General features: G+C 25.7%; 1 protein-coding gene and 1 long non-coding RNA gene across 2 annotated transcripts in view; both read left to right on the forward strand.

The window, feature by feature from the left end:
- Window positions 1–848, forward strand: part of LOC139425156 (uncharacterized) — a 39940-nt gene extending 39092 nt beyond the window's left edge. The window contains exon 6 of the long non-coding RNA XR_011636419.1: window positions 823–848. This is a non-coding gene — a long non-coding RNA (uncharacterized lncRNA). The remainder of the gene's footprint in view (window positions 1–822) is intronic.
- A 463-nt stretch (window positions 849–1311) lies between these two features.
- On the forward strand, window positions 1312–20182 carry LOC122269301 (neurofilament medium polypeptide-like). Its single transcript, XM_071187133.1, has 15 exons — window positions 1312–1330; window positions 2428–2451; window positions 3843–3869; window positions 4396–4416; window positions 9341–9358; window positions 9504–9521; window positions 9670–9687; window positions 9829–9846; window positions 10159–10176; window positions 11137–11151; window positions 13693–13710; window positions 13846–13863; window positions 15076–15090; window positions 16746–16793; window positions 20013–20182. The coding sequence occupies exons 3-15, from the start codon at window positions 3860–3862 to the stop codon at window positions 20021–20023; spliced, it is 246 nt and encodes an 81-aa protein (XP_071043234.1). The 5' UTR covers window positions 1312–1330; window positions 2428–2451; window positions 3843–3859; the 3' UTR covers window positions 20024–20182.
- Window positions 20183–20664: the final 482 nt, after the last annotated feature.

A 20664-nucleotide genomic window follows, 5' to 3' on the forward strand; every position in this document is an offset into this window, starting at 1 on the left:
CACATATATATATATATATATATATATATATATATATATATGTATATATTTGCAGCATTTGCAGCGTACGCGCAGTGAATAAAACTTTTTATCCTTTCTATATTTATATTAAATTTATACAATAAAGGAAATGATTTTAAATTTTATATAAATATGCTAATTACATGGAATTAAAATGTCTCTAAGAACATTTATTTAAGTATCGTATATCATTTCTAATCAAATAAATTGAATTTAAGGAATTTGTATTAATGTTTTATTATCGAAAAAATCAATAGTAGAATTCTTCAAAAAATTTATAAAAAACAATGGATATCTGACTAGTGTAATTATCTACTACTATATAAAAATCATTGAGATAATTGTATGTTATAATCATTAATAAATTTATCAAAAATTATTTGTTAACTTATATTATATTTTTATTGAGTGCAAATGCAATTCGGACGAATACAGGGCTTAAAATCTTTTAATATTTAGTAAGTAAATTAAAAAAAAATGAATTAAAAAATTAAGGTAGAAGATGAAAAATTTGAGAAACTTGAAATGGCGTTAATAACTTCTCTAAAATCCTCTGTATATAAATTTTTAACAAAAAATTCTACCTTAATTATTATAAACTTTAAAATATCCTGTATAATATTAACTTACACACACCCAGTTTCCTCTCAATACAGGGTAACTAAAAAATCAAACTCGCTTTCGTACTTCAGTAAGAACGTGCCATAAAATGATCCCATCATCCTCTATTTGCGTTTGTATTTTCACATTTAGCAATCTGGCAAACTTTTCACAAAAATATTTTAAATAATTTTTTTAAAGATACCGGTAAGTATCAATACTTGAATTCACTATTCCCTTTATAAATTATATTTGTATTTTTTCTGCATTTTTCCTAAATTTTATTTTGTATTTTTTTTTTTTTGTTATGTTTTATTTTGTTAAATTTGTTCTACTATCGTTTCAAGTTTTTTGGTGCTTCTCACACCACTGCATTGATGTATTTTCTTTTGACTATATTAATACAATATTAGGAAGAACTCTTTTTTTGCAGATATTTTTGTGTGAGTCGAACGACGAGATTATTTCTTTGACTTATTTCATTATCCAACTTTTTTACTTTTTTTTAAAATTTCTGTTAGATATTTACATAATTTTAAAAACATTTTATTTTAATGATTTTTTCTTCTTTTCTTTTAAAAAATCTTTGCATATTTTACATCATGTTTTCTCGTAACATCAATCAACAAATACAAAGTAAGTGTTTTCTATCGTAATTGGTGCTAAATTAAGATGATCATCTTAACAGGTTTCTTCAACCCAGCGAAAGGTATGTACATATTTTTCGTAAAAACAATTTTACTATATAAATATATATGTAAATATGCATATGCAAAATATATATGTAATGCTTCAATTTGCTCAAATATAACCAACCTTTCAACTGCCTACTTTCGGACTAATAATTTAATTTATAGTTTCCATGCGACATAAATCTTTTTCCTAACACTATAAATAATTCTACCAATAATATAAGAAAAATTGACTCTATAGCAAAAAATACAATTCATATTAAAATTCAGTTATAAATTTCTAAAATTTGAGGAGCAAGTCAAAAGGAAAATTAAGGTATTCTTTGTTCCATTTCGTCTGAAGTGAATAAAGTACAAATGAAGTACAAAACTGTACATCCTATAGTTACTGCTCTATAAACAAGATCCTCCCTCAATATTTAAACATCAAACATTTTTTAATGCTTAGACACTGAGGAAGAACTGATGTTAGATCCGAAAGTATAGTGTTTTCATTTCTAAATATTATCTGAGTATTCGCAATTGGTTTTGCCCTAGTTTACGAAACAAATTCACTTTATTTGTTTGACTGTTTTGCCTAAACTGTATTAATCGTTTTTTTTTAATATTAGTCATGAATATCTCAAATAAATCTTCATTTTGGTGAAACAGTTCGTAAAAATACAGATTATGCACATTGCTAGAAATATTTTCCGTTACAAAAATGAAAAAAATTACAATATTTTATTTAAGATTAAATTCATTGTTTAAGAAACAGCTTTTCTCCTTTTCCCTACATTTCTTCGGAACTTTCGGAACTTTTTGAAATCTGTACCATCTTATTAACACTTCGGAACTCGAATATTGTCTTCGGTCTTCGCATTCTATCTCTTAATCTTAATGATTCGAAAGGTTGATTTTAAATATTGTAATAAATGCGTGTAGGCGATATTTAAATTACGAATTATTTTTTTTAATAAAGAAACACTTTTTTTTAACGGATTTAAATTTGGCCATTTTTGCATAAAATTTATAAAAAAATTAATTTTTGTTAAAGTTAATTATTCATTTTGAAAACTTGGATTTGAACAATGGTTTAAATTACTGCTTTTATTATTATTCTTGCTTTACTTAGACATTCTTAAATCCTTGCTTCCACGTAAGTATCATTTTTTAATCGCATTTTTTAAATATCTTAGCATAAATTTAATTTCCTCATGGAAAGGAAATACTTACCATTTAGAATACTTTGACAATTTGTGTTTACTTTTCGAGCGTACTCATCGCAAAATGCATAGATATTATTCCATTCTTAACTTTTACAATTACATAAATTGGGGTTAGCTTTCACGAGACTTAATGTTGTGAATACAATTTCGTTAAATAAACAATTGTTAAATAGTTATATTCATGACTGTAATCATTTAAAGGTGACGATTAAAAAAAAAAACAAGTGTGAAATAACATCTAACCCGATGCAAAATTTTAAATACTTTGCAAGAAAAAAAATAGAATAAAATTATAAATAATTTCAAGATAAATTTCGTTTCTTTTATACCGATTTATTACCATATATAACCCATAATATTAAAGATAATTCGCTAGTTATAGCTCGTTCACCAGGAGTTGGCACTTGGCTCCGCCTGCATCACGTGGTATGCGATGATACTATTTCGCTATTTTTGGGGGAAGGTTGTGAGCAATCCTGAACAATCTTGCTATTTGGCGATCGTTTGGCAAAAATATTTATTTCGCAAACTTTATGTGCATTTTTTTAACAATAAATATTTCATAAATTTGATGATATTTTGCGCCATTTTTTATGATATTTCTTTCTTTTGAGTGAATAGTTTGTCCTTTATGAGACATTTCGCTGGGAGAACAGCAGTTTTTAAATTTAATGTATATTTAATTAGCTAGTGTAACAAAAGGTATAATAGCAGTTGATAAAGCAAAGTAAGTGACTGAAAAAGAATTCACTTTTTGTGTTTGGCGCAAATTAAGGGTTGTCTCAATTTCAACAACGGAGATGTTTCTCTTCTAACTCCCGCGCTGAAATGAACTCTGCGTCCGAGGAGGTGGAGCCAAGTCTCAACTCCTGGTGAACGAACTATACCTACCTTTTACAGGTTATTGTTTTTTTAAGAATTGCTTGAATTTTGTGATGAGTAAACTTTCAAACAAAGTATTTTTGAATATTTTTTCATGAATTTTCTAGAATGTACATAGAATTAGCATCATATCATATGTACTGTTTACAGCAATTAATTAAGTATTATTTGTCTTAGAATGAATTTTTTAATAGAAGACTTTCAGAGCTGAGCCTTCTTTCTCATTCCAAAAATTTATTGTAGTGTGAGTCCTAAAATTAAAAATTACTATTTTAGCTACGTTACGCAATACAAAATGTATCTTATAATCGCTAGGGGACAAAAAAAATTTAAATATATTATTTAACATTTGTATACTAATTATAGTTTAAAATGCAAAATGTGGAATGTGTAATGTCGAAACAGATTATTTTTAACTTATTTGATTTTTATCTTGCAGCAGCTACTCCTTTTAATATGATTAATGGTAAGAATAGTTTGAATTTAATAGTTCTTCTAATTTTTATTTTTGTTTTAACATAAGATTAATGTAAAATTTTATTGTACTCTATTTTTCTTTAATTATTTTTGCAAAAATTAGTTTTTGAAATAATTTTTTATTTGATTTAGAAACGTGACTCACAAATAGAAATTGAATTAGTTATAAATATTTATAAGTAATCCCGTTTAGAAAAATATTTACTTTATTACAATTAATCCTTATAAAGACTTTTATCTGTGAAATTTTTTATTGATGGATGTAAAGCAATCATCTAAACGATTGTTATAAAATATTTAGCTGCATAATTGTGGTTGTATTTAAAAATTACAATAGAAATTCATAAGTATATATAAGAGTGTTTTGTTTCAAAAAGTAAATTTATTTAATGTTATTGGAATGTTTTTATTAAGATTGTAGTTTAATGTTTGGTATAATAAGTTAACCTCTTATTTTTTTACTAATTTACATGTTTATAAAATTTCTTAAAAAATAACGTCACTCATTCTTTCAGGAGATTTTTCTGCTTCAAATGGTAAGTGCTATAACTTATGTTAGAATAACTTATGTAACAACTTATGTTAGATTTGTTGAACTATCAATATTTTATGTAAGAGTTTATTATGTAAATTATAATAGACATAGGGGAAGTCTCTGATCGATTGCAGTTGTTAATAATCTATATAAAAGTACTAAGAATAGAGGCTCAGGAAATGATTTTGCAATTTTAAAATTCTCATGCTGCCTATTTTGAGCACTACATAATATAATATCGAGAAAATAATATGAAACAAATTATATTAAATTAAACTAAAAAGTTTCCATTTCTTGGTAATATCGAATTGATATGATTTAAGGAACCTTATTTATTTCATCCTGTCATAGTTGTGGTACTATATTCTTCTCCACAACTAAAACAGTGTTTCCTGAGTGTGTAGATTCGGATAATATGGAGGGCAATATCGGATAAAAATTTAGGTTTGTAGAATGTGCAAGATTCATAGGGTGCTCAAAAATATAGAAAAAGTGGTATCCATATTAAAATAAAAAAAGCTATAAATTCCTTTTTGTCCGCAATCATCTTAAAATTGCGACACGAAATCAAATAAAAACCATTAACGAAGTGGAAGATCGTAGTAAAAAAGCTATTGAGGTTTCGTAAATAGATTTATTTAAAGATATAATGCGTGGCGGCAAGGAAAAACTTATTAAAATACAACTTATTTATTACTTTTGCTAGCTATTTTCATAATTTTATGGACCCGGTAATCCTTTGTATGTAAATACTTGTTGCTAAAAACCCCATCTCATTTAAGCTTATAATGAGATGGCAACCGAATTTATAACGTTACTCCATTATAATATTTAAGGCTTAAGTTGGCACGGAATTCAACTTCTTGACTTCCTTTAACTATTGATATTCATTTGAAATTCTGTTTTTTAATGTTGTAAAATTTTTTTTAAAATTATTTACCATCTTGAATTTGAAATTAAAAATTTCAGACAAGGCTAACACCCCTGGTTAGTATCAATTTTACTTTAATCATCTTCTATTTACATTCTTTTTAAATTTTATTTTTCAATGTTTCCAAACTTTTATGTTTGGAAACTTTGAATGGTTGTAACTTCATCATGTGTTGCGGGTTCACATAAGTAATATTTCTTAAGAAAGCAAGAAATAGTTTAGTTGTAATAAATTGGCAACGTAATATAAAATATTATAGAACAAACAATCGATAAGTTAACAAGGAAAAACGATGGCTAAAAATAGTTATTCTTTCTATGTTTCTTCCTATGTAAAATGTCCTCGTTATGTAAATAAATGTGCTCTTGTCTAAAACAACCTGTATCTGCTTCTTGTGAGTCGTAGTTCAATATTAGTATAAAATTCAAAGTTCGACTTCGCAACATCATGGTTTTAGTTTCGAACCATAAAGTTCTTTTTATATAAAAGAGATTCCTCTTCCAATCTCTTTAAATAATTAATTGAAATGTTTAAAATATTATATTTATTTGTTTAAAACCTTAATATATTGATCTACAACCCCTGGTTGGTATTAATTTCAATGATGATTCTCTCCTATATTATTTCTTTTTTTAACCATCCATTTTTTGATATTCTTTTAAAATTTTGCGATTAAATATTTAAACTCCAGTGAATAGTTTCAAGGAAGTGAATAGTTTTCATATTCATATTCTAGAATACAATGATATCTCTTTCAATCTTTTTCAATAATCAATTTAATTATTTTGAGTAATTTTTCATTTATCGAGGACTTTAATATTTTTATTAAAAAAGTGCTCTTCAATACAACTTTAATTTCTTATAAATGATATCGATTTTTTTAAATTATTCAAGTTTTCTAAATTTTTATGTTAAAACTCAGAAAACTGCACTACCCCGACTTAATATCAGTTTAAATGAGAGTTCTTTTCTAAATTTCCTTTTTTTCTTTGATTTTTTTTCAAGATTCCTTTTTGAAATTTTTTTTAAATGTTTATCCAACAAAATAATAAAACTGTTTCAAACCATAAAATTCTAACAATTAGAGATTCCTGTTTCCTTCTCTTTCGATAATTAATTGAATTGCTTTAAGTATTTGATTTAGTTAGAAAGATGCATAACATCTTGATATTAAAAAAAAACTTATTTGTTATACACGACTTTAGTTTAATTTAAATATTTTTTAAACTGATTAAGATTTCAAAGCTTCCATCTAAAATTTAGGAAAGTTCGCAAGTCCTTAATATTATTAATTTCAATGATGATTCATTTCTAAGCTTTTCTTTAGCCTGCTTATTACTGATTATCTTTTGAAATGTCGTTTTTAAATTATTCNATCCAGCAACTTCATTCACCATATGACCATTGGCACGGCCAAACACAATTGCCCCTTTTTGCCACTCTATCACATCTTTACTCTTACCCATATTTACACATAATTTCCGCTTCAAACAAAAATATCCCACTTATAGCTATTTGTTCATGATCAGGTTGAAGCAGTGTGCATGCAGTTGAGCACATCACTTGACCACTGCATCATCTAACGAAACCTAAGGATTCATCGGTGCTTGTACACTAGGGTGACTAATTTTTTGTCCGGTGAGCTTATATATATATATGTATATATTAAATAAACAAAAATTTTACTAGAATATAATACCTTAGGGGACAATATTTAATTAATTGGCATAAAATAGTAAAAGAGCCTCATAATTAAATTGCAAGTTAATTAAAAGAACTTGTAACAGATAGGAAAAATAAAATCCCTCATTTTTGACATGCTCTGTTATTTATGCTAAATTCTGTGATATTGACCATCCTAAACGGTATCTCAATTCTTTTTTAAAATTATCACATTTCAAGGAAAAATAAATTATTATAAGATTTTTAAAATTGCAAACACATTTTTTTAAAAATCCAAATCATGCATCGTATCAGAGAGGACATGGAATGCAACAGAGGGGGCGTCTTGCAAATTTGACAAAAAGCTAAAGGGTAATATGACTGTTAAAAGTGACTCTTCGGTTACTTAAAGTTGGAGTTGTCAACACTGCTATAATTGAAAAACGTGCTACATCTTTGTAGTTTTTTTTAAAATGACCGTGTTTAAAAAAACAAGAGCATTGTTTGTTTGTTTCTAAATTTCAGTTATTTGGGCAACAAAATTAACAACCCAATTTTTTTCTAGTGCTTTTTCCAGTATCAAAACTATAATAACATCAAAAGAATCCTAGACTGGAGTACATTAAATATGCCGGGTCAAAAATTTCTCCATGTCCCCCCCCCAAAAAAAAATCAATAACCTCTGGGAGCACTGATCGAGGAGTTTCCTTGTCTTTTGGATTGGGTTCAAAATTACAAAGCAACAAGGAACATTGGTAGCTGTAAACTCATATTTGGGTCAGTTGTTCAATGACGGTTATAAAATAAAAAATCAATTGAGCGATTGTCCTCAAGTCGTTAAATTTAGTAATTTTTTTGGTATTAAGCTTACTGAGTATGAGAGGAACTGTCCAATGTTTTCTTGGAGATGCAGGTAACATACGATTAGCCTTTTTAAAAGCTTTCCCCAATGCCTAAGGAATATTATAAAGAGAATATCCTTCCTCAATTTCTATTGCTTGTATCAATGTCTTTTTATTTTCCAGTATCTTAATTTTTTTTGCAAATTATGTGTTTTTCTATTAAGGTTTTTTTATTCAGAGTACTTCTGTTATCATAAATTTTCGTTTCATATTCTTTATTTTTCTTCTCACAAATAGAACATTCTATTTCTATACTCTCTCATTTTTGCAGATGCGGTTTTCCCCATACTGATTACTCATTTAAAAAACTTTTGACTATAAAATAAGTGCACTATCAAAAAGAAAAAAATTGCACAGCTTTGTGTAAAAAGTGTGCTCTAATAGTGGAAGACCTGGTTTAAACTAACTAAATCAGGATGCTATAGCACTTGTTTACATTCCTAGAGGTCCTTTTTAATGGTCAATTCCTCAATTTTGTGTAACTGAGGGGACATTTAGTTTTGTCCTCTCTGTGACGTCCCCTCTTTTATATGAGAAAATTAAAGAAAATTTTCTTCAAAAATATAACATAACATGATTATACTAATGGACATTATTGTAAAAACCAAACATTAAGTTATATGGGTTTTTGTGTAATGAATGGAATAAACTTAAAAGAATAACTGTAACAGATGGGACAAATATATATTTGTGATAATTCTTGTCTTAAAAAATAAGAAATTTTTTTAAAGCGGTAATCATAATTAGAAACAAGAACAATTTATTTTACAATATAAATCAAACTATATGCAAAATCGTAATATTTTAATATCTTATTCTCCTTTAAAACAGACAGTTTTTGTTGGTAGAATAAGTCAAAATCATAAATCCTCTCTATTTAGAATAAATTTTACTATAATCATGCATAACTCTAGAAAATAACTTTCAAAATTCATAAATTACAACAAATTTCCTTTGAATGATACCAAATACAAGGATATTTGCTTAAACTTTAAAATATAGACTTTATAACTTAAACTTTATATTCATTTGAAATTTTGTTTTTCAATGTTGTAAATATTTTTTATGAATTATTTACCATCATGAATTTTCAATTTAAAACTTCCGAAAAGTCTACCAATCAATCAATTTTAATGATGATTCATCACCCAGCCTCTTTACTTCCTATATTCATCTTTTATTTATATTCTTTTGAAATTTCATTTTTCAATATTGTAATTATTTTTAATGAATTGAATATGATCCTAAATTTTTTATTTAAATTTCCAATGTCTACAACTCCAGGTTGGTATCAATATTTATGATTTTTAATCACTCAGCTTCCTTACTTCCATTAACTATCTTTTATTGATTATTCTTTTTAAATTTTGTTTTTCAATGTTTCATTTGATTTTTGTAAACTAACTTATATTTTCAATTTAAAATTTCAGAAAAGTCTACAACTCCTGGTTAGTATCAATTTTAATGATGATTCTATTTTTAACTTCTTGACTCCCTTTAACTATTGATATTCTCTTGAAATTTTATTTTTCGATGTTGTAATTCTTTTTTATGAATTATTTACCAACTAAAATTTTCAATTTAAAATTTCAGAAAAGTCTACAACCCCTGGTTAGTATCAATATTAATGATGATTCATCACCCAGCTTCTTTACTTCCTATACTCATCTTTTATTTATATTCTTTTGAAATATCACTTTTCAATATTGTAATTACTTTTAACCAATTAAAATCCTAAATTTTTAATCTAAAATTTCAGAAAAGTCTACCACTCCTGGTCAGTATCAATTTTAATGATTTTTAGTCTCTGAGCCTCCTTACTTCCCTTAACCATCTTTTCCTGACATTCCTTTTAAATTTTGTTTTTCAATGTTTCAATAAATTTTTTTCATCTTAAATTTTCAATTTAAAATTTCAGAAAAGTCGACAACTCCCGGTTAGTATAAATTTCAAGGCTTCATCCTGCTGTTTTACTTCACTTAATCATAATTCTTTGATTTTTTTAAAATTTCGTTTTTCCATGTTTCAATTGTTTTTTATGAATTATTTGCGATCTTAAATTATTAATGTGAAATTGCAAAAAAGTCCAGAACTCCTGGTTAGTATTAATTTCAAAGATGATTCTTTCCCAATCTTCTTTATTTTTATTAACCATATATTATTGACTTTCTTTAAATCTTGTTTTTCAATATTTCAATTGATTTTCATGAATTGTTTACAATTTTAAATTTTCAATTTAAAATTTCAGAAAAGTCCACAACTCCTGGTTAGTATCAATTTGAATGATAATTCATTACCTATAACTTCTTTACTTCTTTTATTCATATTCTTTTGAAATTTTGCTTTTCAATGTTTTAGTTTATTTTTCTTAATTATTTGCGATCTTAAATTCTCAATTTAAAATTTTAGAAAAGTCTACAACTCCTGGTTAGCATTAAATTTACTTTAATCTTATTTTATTTGTATTCTTTTTAAATTTTATTTTTTAATGCTTAAAAACTTTCATGCTTGAAAACATTGAATGGTTGTAATTTCATCTTGGTTGTAGTTCCAAACATCATGGTAGTAGTTTCAAGCCTTAAAGTTTTTTTTATATAAAGGAGATTCCTCTTTAAAATGTTTAAAAAGTTATATATTTATTTGGGTAAAACCTTAATATATTGATCTACAACCCTTGGTTGGTATTAATTTCATTGATGATTTGTCTCCTATATTATTATTTTTCTTTTGACCTTCCATTTTTGGATATTCTTTTAAAAGTTTGCGTTTAAATATTTAAACTCCAGAGAATAGTTTCAAACCATAAAATTTAAATATACAGAGATTCCTGTTTCACTTTCTTTCGTTAATCAATTGAATAGTTCTGAGTATTTGAATTAGTTAGAAAGGTCCTTAACATCTTGATTTAAAAAAAAAAAAACTGATTAGTTTGTTCTTATTTACGACTTTAGTTTAATTTAAATATTTTTAAACTGATTAGGATTTCTAACTTTCCATCTAAATTTTAGGAAAGTTCACAAGTCCTTAATATTATTAATTTCAATTATGATTCTTTTCGCAGCTTTTCTTTAACCTTCTCATTGCTGATTATTTAATAAAATGTCGTTTTTATATTATTCAACACCAAAAAAATTCGAAAATAGCTTTCACTAATCAAATGCTTTTATAGTTAGTTTAATTTGTTTAATTGCGAGCATATTTAATATAATCTTTTCCTAATTTTTAGAAAAGACTACTACTGGTTAGTATATTTTTTGTAGAGGAGTTATTTTGAATTTTAATGTAATATAAGTTCCGAAACAATGTTGTAAAAAATTTGATTGGTAATACACTGTCTTTTTCTAGTTATTATTTGTCACAATAAATTTTTTTCCATTAAATATCAATAATAATGACAGTAATAAAAATAATGATAATAGTGACATTAATAATAATCTTGCACAGAAATTCTTAATCCTCATAATTAAATTGCAAGTTATAAGAGCGTGTAACAGAGGGAACAAATCAAATCCCACATTTTCGACTTGCACTGTTATTTATGCTAAATTCTGTGATTTTCACCATCAAAACAGTTATCTGATTTATATTTTTAAAATTATCATATTTCAAGGTAAAATAAATTATTATAAGATTTTTAAAATTGCAGATGAATTTTTTAAAACTCCAAATAATGCATCGTATCTGAGAGAACATGGAATGTAACAAAGAACAAATACAAATTTGAAAAAAAGTTAAAAGGAAATATCACTGTAAAAAGTGATTCTTCGGTTATTTAAAGTTGGAGTTGGCAGCACTGCTATAACTGAAACCCGTGCTACAACTTTGTAGTTATATTTGAAAATGCTTATTTTACCAGAACGTGTTTAAAAAAACAAGTGCATTGTTTGTTTGTTTCTCAATTTCAGTTATTTGGGCAACAAAATTATCTGCCCAATTTTTATCCTAGAGCTTTTACCAGTAGTAAAACTATCTATTACAGCATCAAAGAATCCCAGTGTCTTAAATGGTGACTGGAGCACATTAAATATGCCGGGTAAAAAATTTCTCCAAGTTACCAAAAAATAATCAATTACCTCTCGTGGTACTAATCGAGGAGTCTCCTTGTCATTTGGATGGGGTTCATAGTTGCAAGGGTACGGAGTTGAACATTCGTAGCCTTAAACTCAAATTTGGGTCACCTGTTCAACGACGGTTGTAAAATAAAAAGTAATTGAGCGATTGTCGCCAGTCGTTATATTTAGTAATTCTATGTAATTATGGCAAACAATTGTGATTTTAATATTAAATTCACTTTTTCGCGAATAGCACATAAATATGGCTACACATAAATATGGATAGGTCGTAGCACAACAAACTTGTATTTGCCAATTTTTATGCTTGGATGCATCTGCTTTGATAATTGATATGCTTCCATCAAGATGCACATTTGGCTTTGAGGACTTTCTGTCCATTTTCTCTGACAATCATGCACTCAGCTCAAACAGAAATCTTTTAATAAAGCTTATCAGATGAGTAGAATTTTATCACAAGTCTTTTTTGTTTCATAAAAATCTTTGCTACTAGGCATTTTTTTTTTGTTTCGGTAGTAAGGTTAAAGAGTATGTGGAGAATAGTACAACGTTTTCTTGGAGGTACAGGTACTGCACGGCTAGATTTTTTAATAGCTTTCCTCAATGTCTAAGGAATATTATAACGGGAATATCCATCCTCAATTTACATTGCATGTATTAGTGCCTTTTCCTTTTTACTTTCATTTTTGCACAATTTATCTATTTTTCTTTTAAGGTTTCTTTCTTCAAAATACTTCTGTTATCATAAATTTTCGTTTCATATTCTTTATCTTTCTTCTCACAAATATCTTTATTGATCTGAGAGAATATAGAACATTCTATTTCCATATTCTTAAATTTTTTCTGCAGCGGTCTTCCCCATACTGATTACTCATTTAAAAAACTTTTAACTATAAACTAAGCACTCTATCAAATAAAAATTGCACATCTTTGTATAAAAGTGTGCCCTAAGAGTAGAGGAAATGGTTTAATATAGCTGAATCATAATGCATTAGCACTTGTATACATTCCAACAGTTTTTTTTAATTATCAACCAATCAATTTTGTGTAATTAAGGGGACATTTAGTTTTCTCCTCTCTGTTACGTCCCCTCTGTTACATGAGAAAATTTAAAATTTTTAATTTCTTTTCCTCAAACATATAACATAACATAATTGTACTAAAGGACTTTGTTGTAAAAACCAAACATTAAGTTAAAAGGTGTTTTGTTTTATAAATAGAATGAACTTAAAAGAATAACTGTAACAGAGGGAACAAATCTATATTTGAGATAATTTTTGTTTTAAACGATAAGAATTTTTTTTTAATGGTAATCACTTTATAATAGACCAGGAACAATTTATTTTACACAATAATACGTAAAATCGTAATATTTTCCATTACTTATTCTTTTTTAAAATAGACAGTTTTTTTTGGGAGAATAAGTCAAAATCATATATCCTCTCTATTTATAATAAATTTTACTATAATGATGCATAACTTTAAAAAATAACTTTTAAGTTCATAAATGACAACAAATGTCCTTTAAAATGATACCAAAAGATAAGGATATTGCTTAAACTTTAAAAATTCACTACTGGTTTCAGTTGGCATGGAATTCAACTTCTTGACTTCCTTTAATTATTTATATTCACTTGAAATTTTGTTTTTCAATGATGTAAATATTTTTTATGAATTATTTACCATCTTGAATTTCCAATTTAAAATTTCAGAAGAGTCTACCACCCCTGGTTAGTATCAAATATTATGATGATTCATTACCTAGCTTCTTTAATTCTTCTATTCTAATTTTTTCGAAATTTTGTTTTTCAATATTTTAGTTTATTTTTCTTAATTATTAACTATCGTAAATTTTCAATTTTTAGAAAAGTCTACTACTCTTGGTTAGTATTAATTTTACTTTAATCATCTTTTATTTATATTCTTTTTAAATTTTATTTTTTGATGCTTCCAAACTTTCATGTTTGAAAACTTTGAATGGTTGTAATTTCATCATGGATGTTGTTCCAAACATCATGGTTGAAGTTTCAAACCATAAAGTTTTTTTTTATATATAAGAGATTCCTCTTTTAATCTCTTTAAATAACTAATTTAAATATTATAATTATTTAAGTAAAACCTTAATATATTGATCTACAACCTTTGGTAGGCATTAATTTCACTGATGATTTGTCTCCTATATTATTTCTTTTTTTTAAACTTTTCATATTTAAATATTATTTTAAAATTTTGAGTTTAAATATTTAAACTTCTGAGAATAGTTTCAAACCATTATATTCTTATATACAAAGGCATCTCTTTCAATTTTTTTCAATAATAAATTGAATTAATTTGAGTAATTTTTTTCATTTATCGAGAATCTTAATATTTTTATTAAAAAAAGTGTTTATTAATACAGCTTTAGTTTCTCATGAATGATATTGATTTTTTTAAATTATTCAAGCTTTTAAATTTTTTATCTTAAAACTCAGAAAATTACACTACCCCGGGTTAATATTAGTTTAAATGAGGAATCTTTTCTAAGCTTCTTTTCTTCTTTAACTTTTTTTTCAAGATTCCGTTTTGAAATTTTGTTTTTAAATGTTTAGCCAAAGAAATAATAAAACAGATTCAGACCATAAAATTCAAATATACAGAGATTTCTGTTTCACTTTCTATCGATAATCTATTGAATTGTTTTAAGTATTTGATTTAGTTAAAAAGATTCATAACATCTTGATTTTTTAAAAAGAATAAGAACTGAATAGTTTGTTTATATTCACGACTTTAGGTTTATTTAAATATTTTTTAAACTGATTAAAAACTTCAAAATTTCCATCTAAAATTTAGGAAATTTCGCAAGTCCTTAATATTATTAATTTCAATGATGATTCCTTTCTCGGCTTTTCTTTAACCTTCTTCTTACTGATTATCTTTTGAAATGTCGTTTTTAAATTATTCAACAACAAAAAAATTAAAAAATAGCTTTCACTGATCAAATACTTCTATAAATAGATTCCTCTATAAATAGATTCCTCTTTAATTAATCAATATAATGTTAAGAGTATTTTGTTTAATTGTGAGCATATTCAATATAATCTATTCTTAAATTTTAGAAAAGACTACTACTGGTTAGTATATTTTTTGTAGAGGAGATTTTATGAATTTTAATGCAATATAAGTTCCGAAACAAATATTTTTATAGATAATATTTTTACACTCATTTTGTAAGTGAGATAAAACAATCATTAATAGTATCGTACAAAAAGAGTAAAGATACGAGCAACATAGCAAGAGTTCCACTTGTTTTAATGTTAGTGTTCTTTTCATACAAAAAGTCTGTAATATGAAATATATCCCTGTTATTTGCATAAATTGTGATAGTATGCTGTAAAATTTTTATTATTTAATTTTTATAGATCCTTCGAAACAATTAGCAAAATTTACAGCAATTATCTATAATATATAAACAATTAAAAATTTATATGGGCAGAAAATATGCTCTCTTCACATTAGTATCGATAATTTCTACAATAAAACATTAGGTTTAAGTATTGTCCCTTTTTTCTTCAACCTACAGACTTTATCAAAAAGTGAAAAATATTGGAACTTCTTTTGGGTTTCTAAAATCATTCCTTAAAGGATCTTTTGGCTCAGAGTTTGTAAGAAATCACGATAATTTTTACAGGATATCGGTTTTTGAAAAGTCTCTAAACACAATTCGATTTTGTTTCTGAACTGATCGAAAATTAACCTTTTATATTAAAGTACAAATTTATAATCACAACTAAAAACACAAATTATAATCTTACTATAAAAAAATATTATAAAAAATTTAAACAAATAATTATAAAAAATTAGTATTACAGAAAATTTCAAAATGTATTATCATTTATTCCTTTCTTTATTACGCCTTTTTATATTTTAACCAATTTATCCTTTACTTTGTTACCCATTATTTCATTGCCATATTACCCATTTGTCCATTATCACACTATCCATTACTAAGTTATCCATTTCTACATTAACATTGTACTCATTTTATTCCACTAGATCCTTTTACATGTCCAATGAAATACATTTCTTTACAGATTAATTTTTTGCAATATTTAATTAGATGTATATTAATATATACTGTATAAGTTTAAAAGTTATTAATGTCTTATCAAATATTGAAAGCTTAAGAAAGTATCTGCAGTAATTATGCTCTAACTTATGTTTCATAAATGTCTTTGTTTCTAATAGAATCTTATTAATTTCTGCTAAAATTCTTATTAGTTTCCAGTCTACTATAATAAAATATAAACAAATTTAAAACTTATCTTTAATTTTTTTAGGGGACCGTATAATTTATAAAATTCATTTCGAGTTTGAAATTATGTTTATTTTACAATAAACTATAATCCCTTTCTTAAATAAATAATGCGTACGAGATAACTTTACATGAACCCCTGTATGAAAAAGCCTTGAAAATGAGTTTAACATTATCATTATGTTAGCCTTTTTAGTTAAAAAAAATGTTTATTCAATATCCTCAAAATATTTAGATAAAAAAATATCTTTTTTAAGTTACTTTTATTAAAATAATAATTTAACAAATAATAATGTGTTAAATTTTAATTTTAAATCATTACAATAAAATTTTGATGATCTATGGTAATTTTTAACTATTAAAATAAAAGAAATAGGAAAAAATTCAAAACAATATAAAAAAACATTTATTAAATGTAAAATTTAATCTACGTAGTTTGTGTTTCAATAATAATTAACCATTTCTTTTTTATAGAGTCTCCTGGTAGTCCTTTCCCTATCCTTGACCTTTCTCACACTCCTGGTAATGTATATACATAAAAATGTATGTTTGTATGTATGTCTGTGCGTCTATATAGGCACCTGAACCATCTAATTAAAAGGAACGAAGGTTGGCATACAAATAAGTCGAGCATGAGAAAGTCTACTGTTGTATTTAAACTTTCTATGACAAACCATTCAATCGCGATAATCCAAAAACGAAGTGGAATTTTCCGATTAATTACGCGTTATCCATTGTTTTGATTTAAACTATAGACGATTCTATTTTCCAAGTATTTTAAATATAAGATCAGCAATATTTGTTAGATTTATAGCAATAATTCATAAAATAAAAATTGTATATCTCGTACTTTAATATTCAATTTTTTTTGCTCGCTGTGTTGAATAAATTCATTAAACATTAACGTGGTAGGATACGGGGACTACGTCATCTGAATAATATTTTTTTATTTCAATTACAATTTTAAAGTTATGTGATGACATGCGTTAATTTTATGCATAATAATTTTTTAAAGCGTGTTTCTATTAAAGTAAATACTTTAAAACCTATGGTAATTGAAATTAAACAAAACGCTAGTTATAAATTCAAGAACAAAATTATGGAAAAAGGATACTATTTTGCTCAGTAAGCATTTGGTGATTATTAAAACTGCATCAATACTAATCAGTCTTAAGACCAATACTATGGAAATAACTGTCTTACTGTCACTTGAAGGGGATATGCATCGGCGAAAATTACTTGATTGAGAAAATTACTATAATTTTGACTATCATGAGTTGGCTATGAGGATTATCACGTAAAGTACAGTTCATCTCTATATGAAGGTATGAACTTCAAAGAACAGTGTTTTGTTTAATATAGTAATAAAAAACTAACCTAAACTGAACTATTTTATTATTGATTTATTAGAAAGCGAGACTAATTCTCTGTCTTATTTTATTTACCACGGCCTGATTTGAAAATAAAAATCATGCAAGCATACTGAAAACTAAAGTGGTTTAGTTATGTTAAGATCAAAGTGAAACCAAACACAATTTTGTTAGATTAAACATATACATATTGATGAAACAGTATTATTTTGATGCCATATTATTATAACCATTGTATATTAGTTTCAGTGATTCATAAAAATAGATCTTACCTGGTTCTTTGTTTTAAGCCAGTGTTTCTCAAGCTTATGACTTTCGTGTTCCCTTCCTAAATTTTTCGAAACACTGTGTACCACTAGTAAAAAAATTAATGTATTTTTTTTAAAAATATGCTTATTTTTACAATAAAAAATTGCACAAAAGCTACGAATAAAAACTGGTTGTTGACTTCACTAATTATTAACTTAATTTATGACACAGTTTTATTCTCAGTAATTACTTTTATTATCAGTATTTGTAAATTATGGCACATTTCTCAGACATATTTTTTTTTAAACAATGTTCTTTTAATATATTTTATAAAATAAATACAATAAGGATTGTTTCTTCATAATTTTTTTAAATAAAATATTTTATGTAATTTTATACAAATTTAGCTTTAGATTATATAATTAACCGAATAATGATGCTCATGGAGAATCTGCTTAGGAAGTTAAATAAATATACTAAAATATAAATTAGTTTAAAATATGCGACTATGAGAAATTACTTTTATTAAGATAAGCTTAATAATTAAGCAACGTTATGACGATGACATATTAATTTGGATTGGAGATTTGAGTAGACCAAAAACAATTTGTATTTACAATTCAAACAGACAAAGAAAAAATCATTTCACAAAATTAATTCAATTCTTACAGATTATCACTGAATTAATCCAATTTTATTTTTTTCTAAATACTGAAACAAATACTATCATTGAATGTTGAATGTTTTAGTTATGAATTTGTTTTGTTTGTGAATTTATGTTTTGAAATAAGGCATGCAATGCTTCGATCAAAAATATTTAGCTCTATAAAAATAGTTTATTTTTAAAAAAATAAATATTTTTAAGGTTATTGCCCTATTTGACTACTATTACACGGAGAAAAAAATCTGGTAAATAACTGTGTTGCATGGTGATGACATTTCTGGTAAAGCAAAACTATAATTTTGGTCAACTAAACGATATTCAAACCATTCATATAGCAATTCTTCCGCTCACACGGTTACGCTTTATGGAAATTCTAGTTTTCAAAATTATAGTTCTTATTACCTCACATTTTGTAAAAAATACAAAACTTGAAAGTAAATTTAACTGAATAACTGATTTTAATGCAATGCTCTAATGTATCATGACAAAAGTAGAAAATTTTAAAATATTTACCAAAATTTGTAACATATTATAAAACCACATTTCAATATTAATTATACCAAAGTTATTACCAAAGCACTTCAGTAAAAATACTACCGAGATTTTTATGTTCCCATACAGTCAGAAATACGGTGATTTTTACCACATTCTCTTAATTTAGACTATATTTTCCCCTCTGTGTAGCAGCGAAAATAAAACTCATTAGTAAACAGATAGAAGTGCAGCAAAACCCTTTAATGTACCTTATTACTTTTGCTGCCTTTTTACTGACAATTTCACGTATTTAAATGTTTAAATGCTTCTCCAAAAAGTAATTAAATTGATGGACAAGTAACATATTACATATATTCTCTCACGAACAGCTTTAGAATTTCTTCCAATGCAACGAGCTCCTATACGTATTGCTCCGTAACTATTTTCAGTATTTTCATCTCCATCGTAACTATTTTCAGATATTCTCAAACATAACAATGGTAACTTTACTTATTACTGTATAAAATTCCAATTAACATAATTATTACCATATGTAATTTTAATTAAAATAGCTATTACCATATGTAATTTTAATTAGAATAGCTATTACCATATGTAACTTTAAATTAAACATTACCATATTTAATTTGACATAACAGCAGTGATACAAATTTTTATTTAGGCTCTAGGGAACAAAAAGAATCATTATTCCTTCAGCAGGCTTTCTTTTTAAGAAATTTTTTTATATTTATTCTTGCATATTTATCATTTTCGAGTAAAAATAAAGTTTTTGTCTTCCTCAGAGTAACAAAGCCTGTTGACCAACAGAAGCCGACATTTTTCATATTTAGGAAATCGTTGGTTGTTTTTCTACACTAATGAAAACATTTTTTAAAAGAAAAAGATAAAATATATGCAAAAAAAAAAATCATTTTTAGATTTTTTTTCTCTTCATTAGAATTAAACTTAAAATTTTCATTACAGGGTATAACTAGAGAAAAGAAAATTTGCTTCCAAGTTCCATGTTTACAACTGAGTTGGACAGAGAGGTTCATTCAGGAACAATTAATCAATGTCTTCATGAATAGTTCAATATCTTTTTCAATATTGTACATTATTTTAAAATGACATTAAAGTAATATATGCATTAAAATGCTTAATGTCTTCATTTTTATTTAAGCGTATTTCCAAAATATGCAAAGATTTACTTAGGTGTCAATCAAACAGTTAGCTAAAATAAAACAGTTTAAATATACGTATGCTGTTATATATTGAAAAAACTTACATTTTTGTAATGGAGTCAAATGCATTACATTAATACTATAAGAATTTGTCATTTAACTAAAGTAGAAAAAGCAAGATATTTGTATTTTTATAGTATAATTAATAAATATGGAGCCTTTGATTGTTGGTAGATTTGTAATTAAAAGGAAACTAAGTAGAGGCATAATTAGCTTGAGCGTTTTATTTCTAAAACCAACTCTTTCTTCCAATCAAGCTTCAGAATTAGTTACAAAATATGTCTGAGAATTTTAAAGGGATGAAAAGCTACAAAATCTGTTTTCTAACTAACCATTACTTGCTGCAACAAAATGGGTTGAAATAACAGAGAATCAATTTAGTCGGAATAGCTTTA

This window comes from Parasteatoda tepidariorum, chromosome 1 (genome assembly GCF_043381705.1).
Source record: "Parasteatoda tepidariorum isolate YZ-2023 chromosome 1, CAS_Ptep_4.0, whole genome shotgun sequence".
NCBI lineage: Eukaryota > Metazoa > Arthropoda > Arachnida > Araneae > Theridiidae > Parasteatoda > Parasteatoda tepidariorum.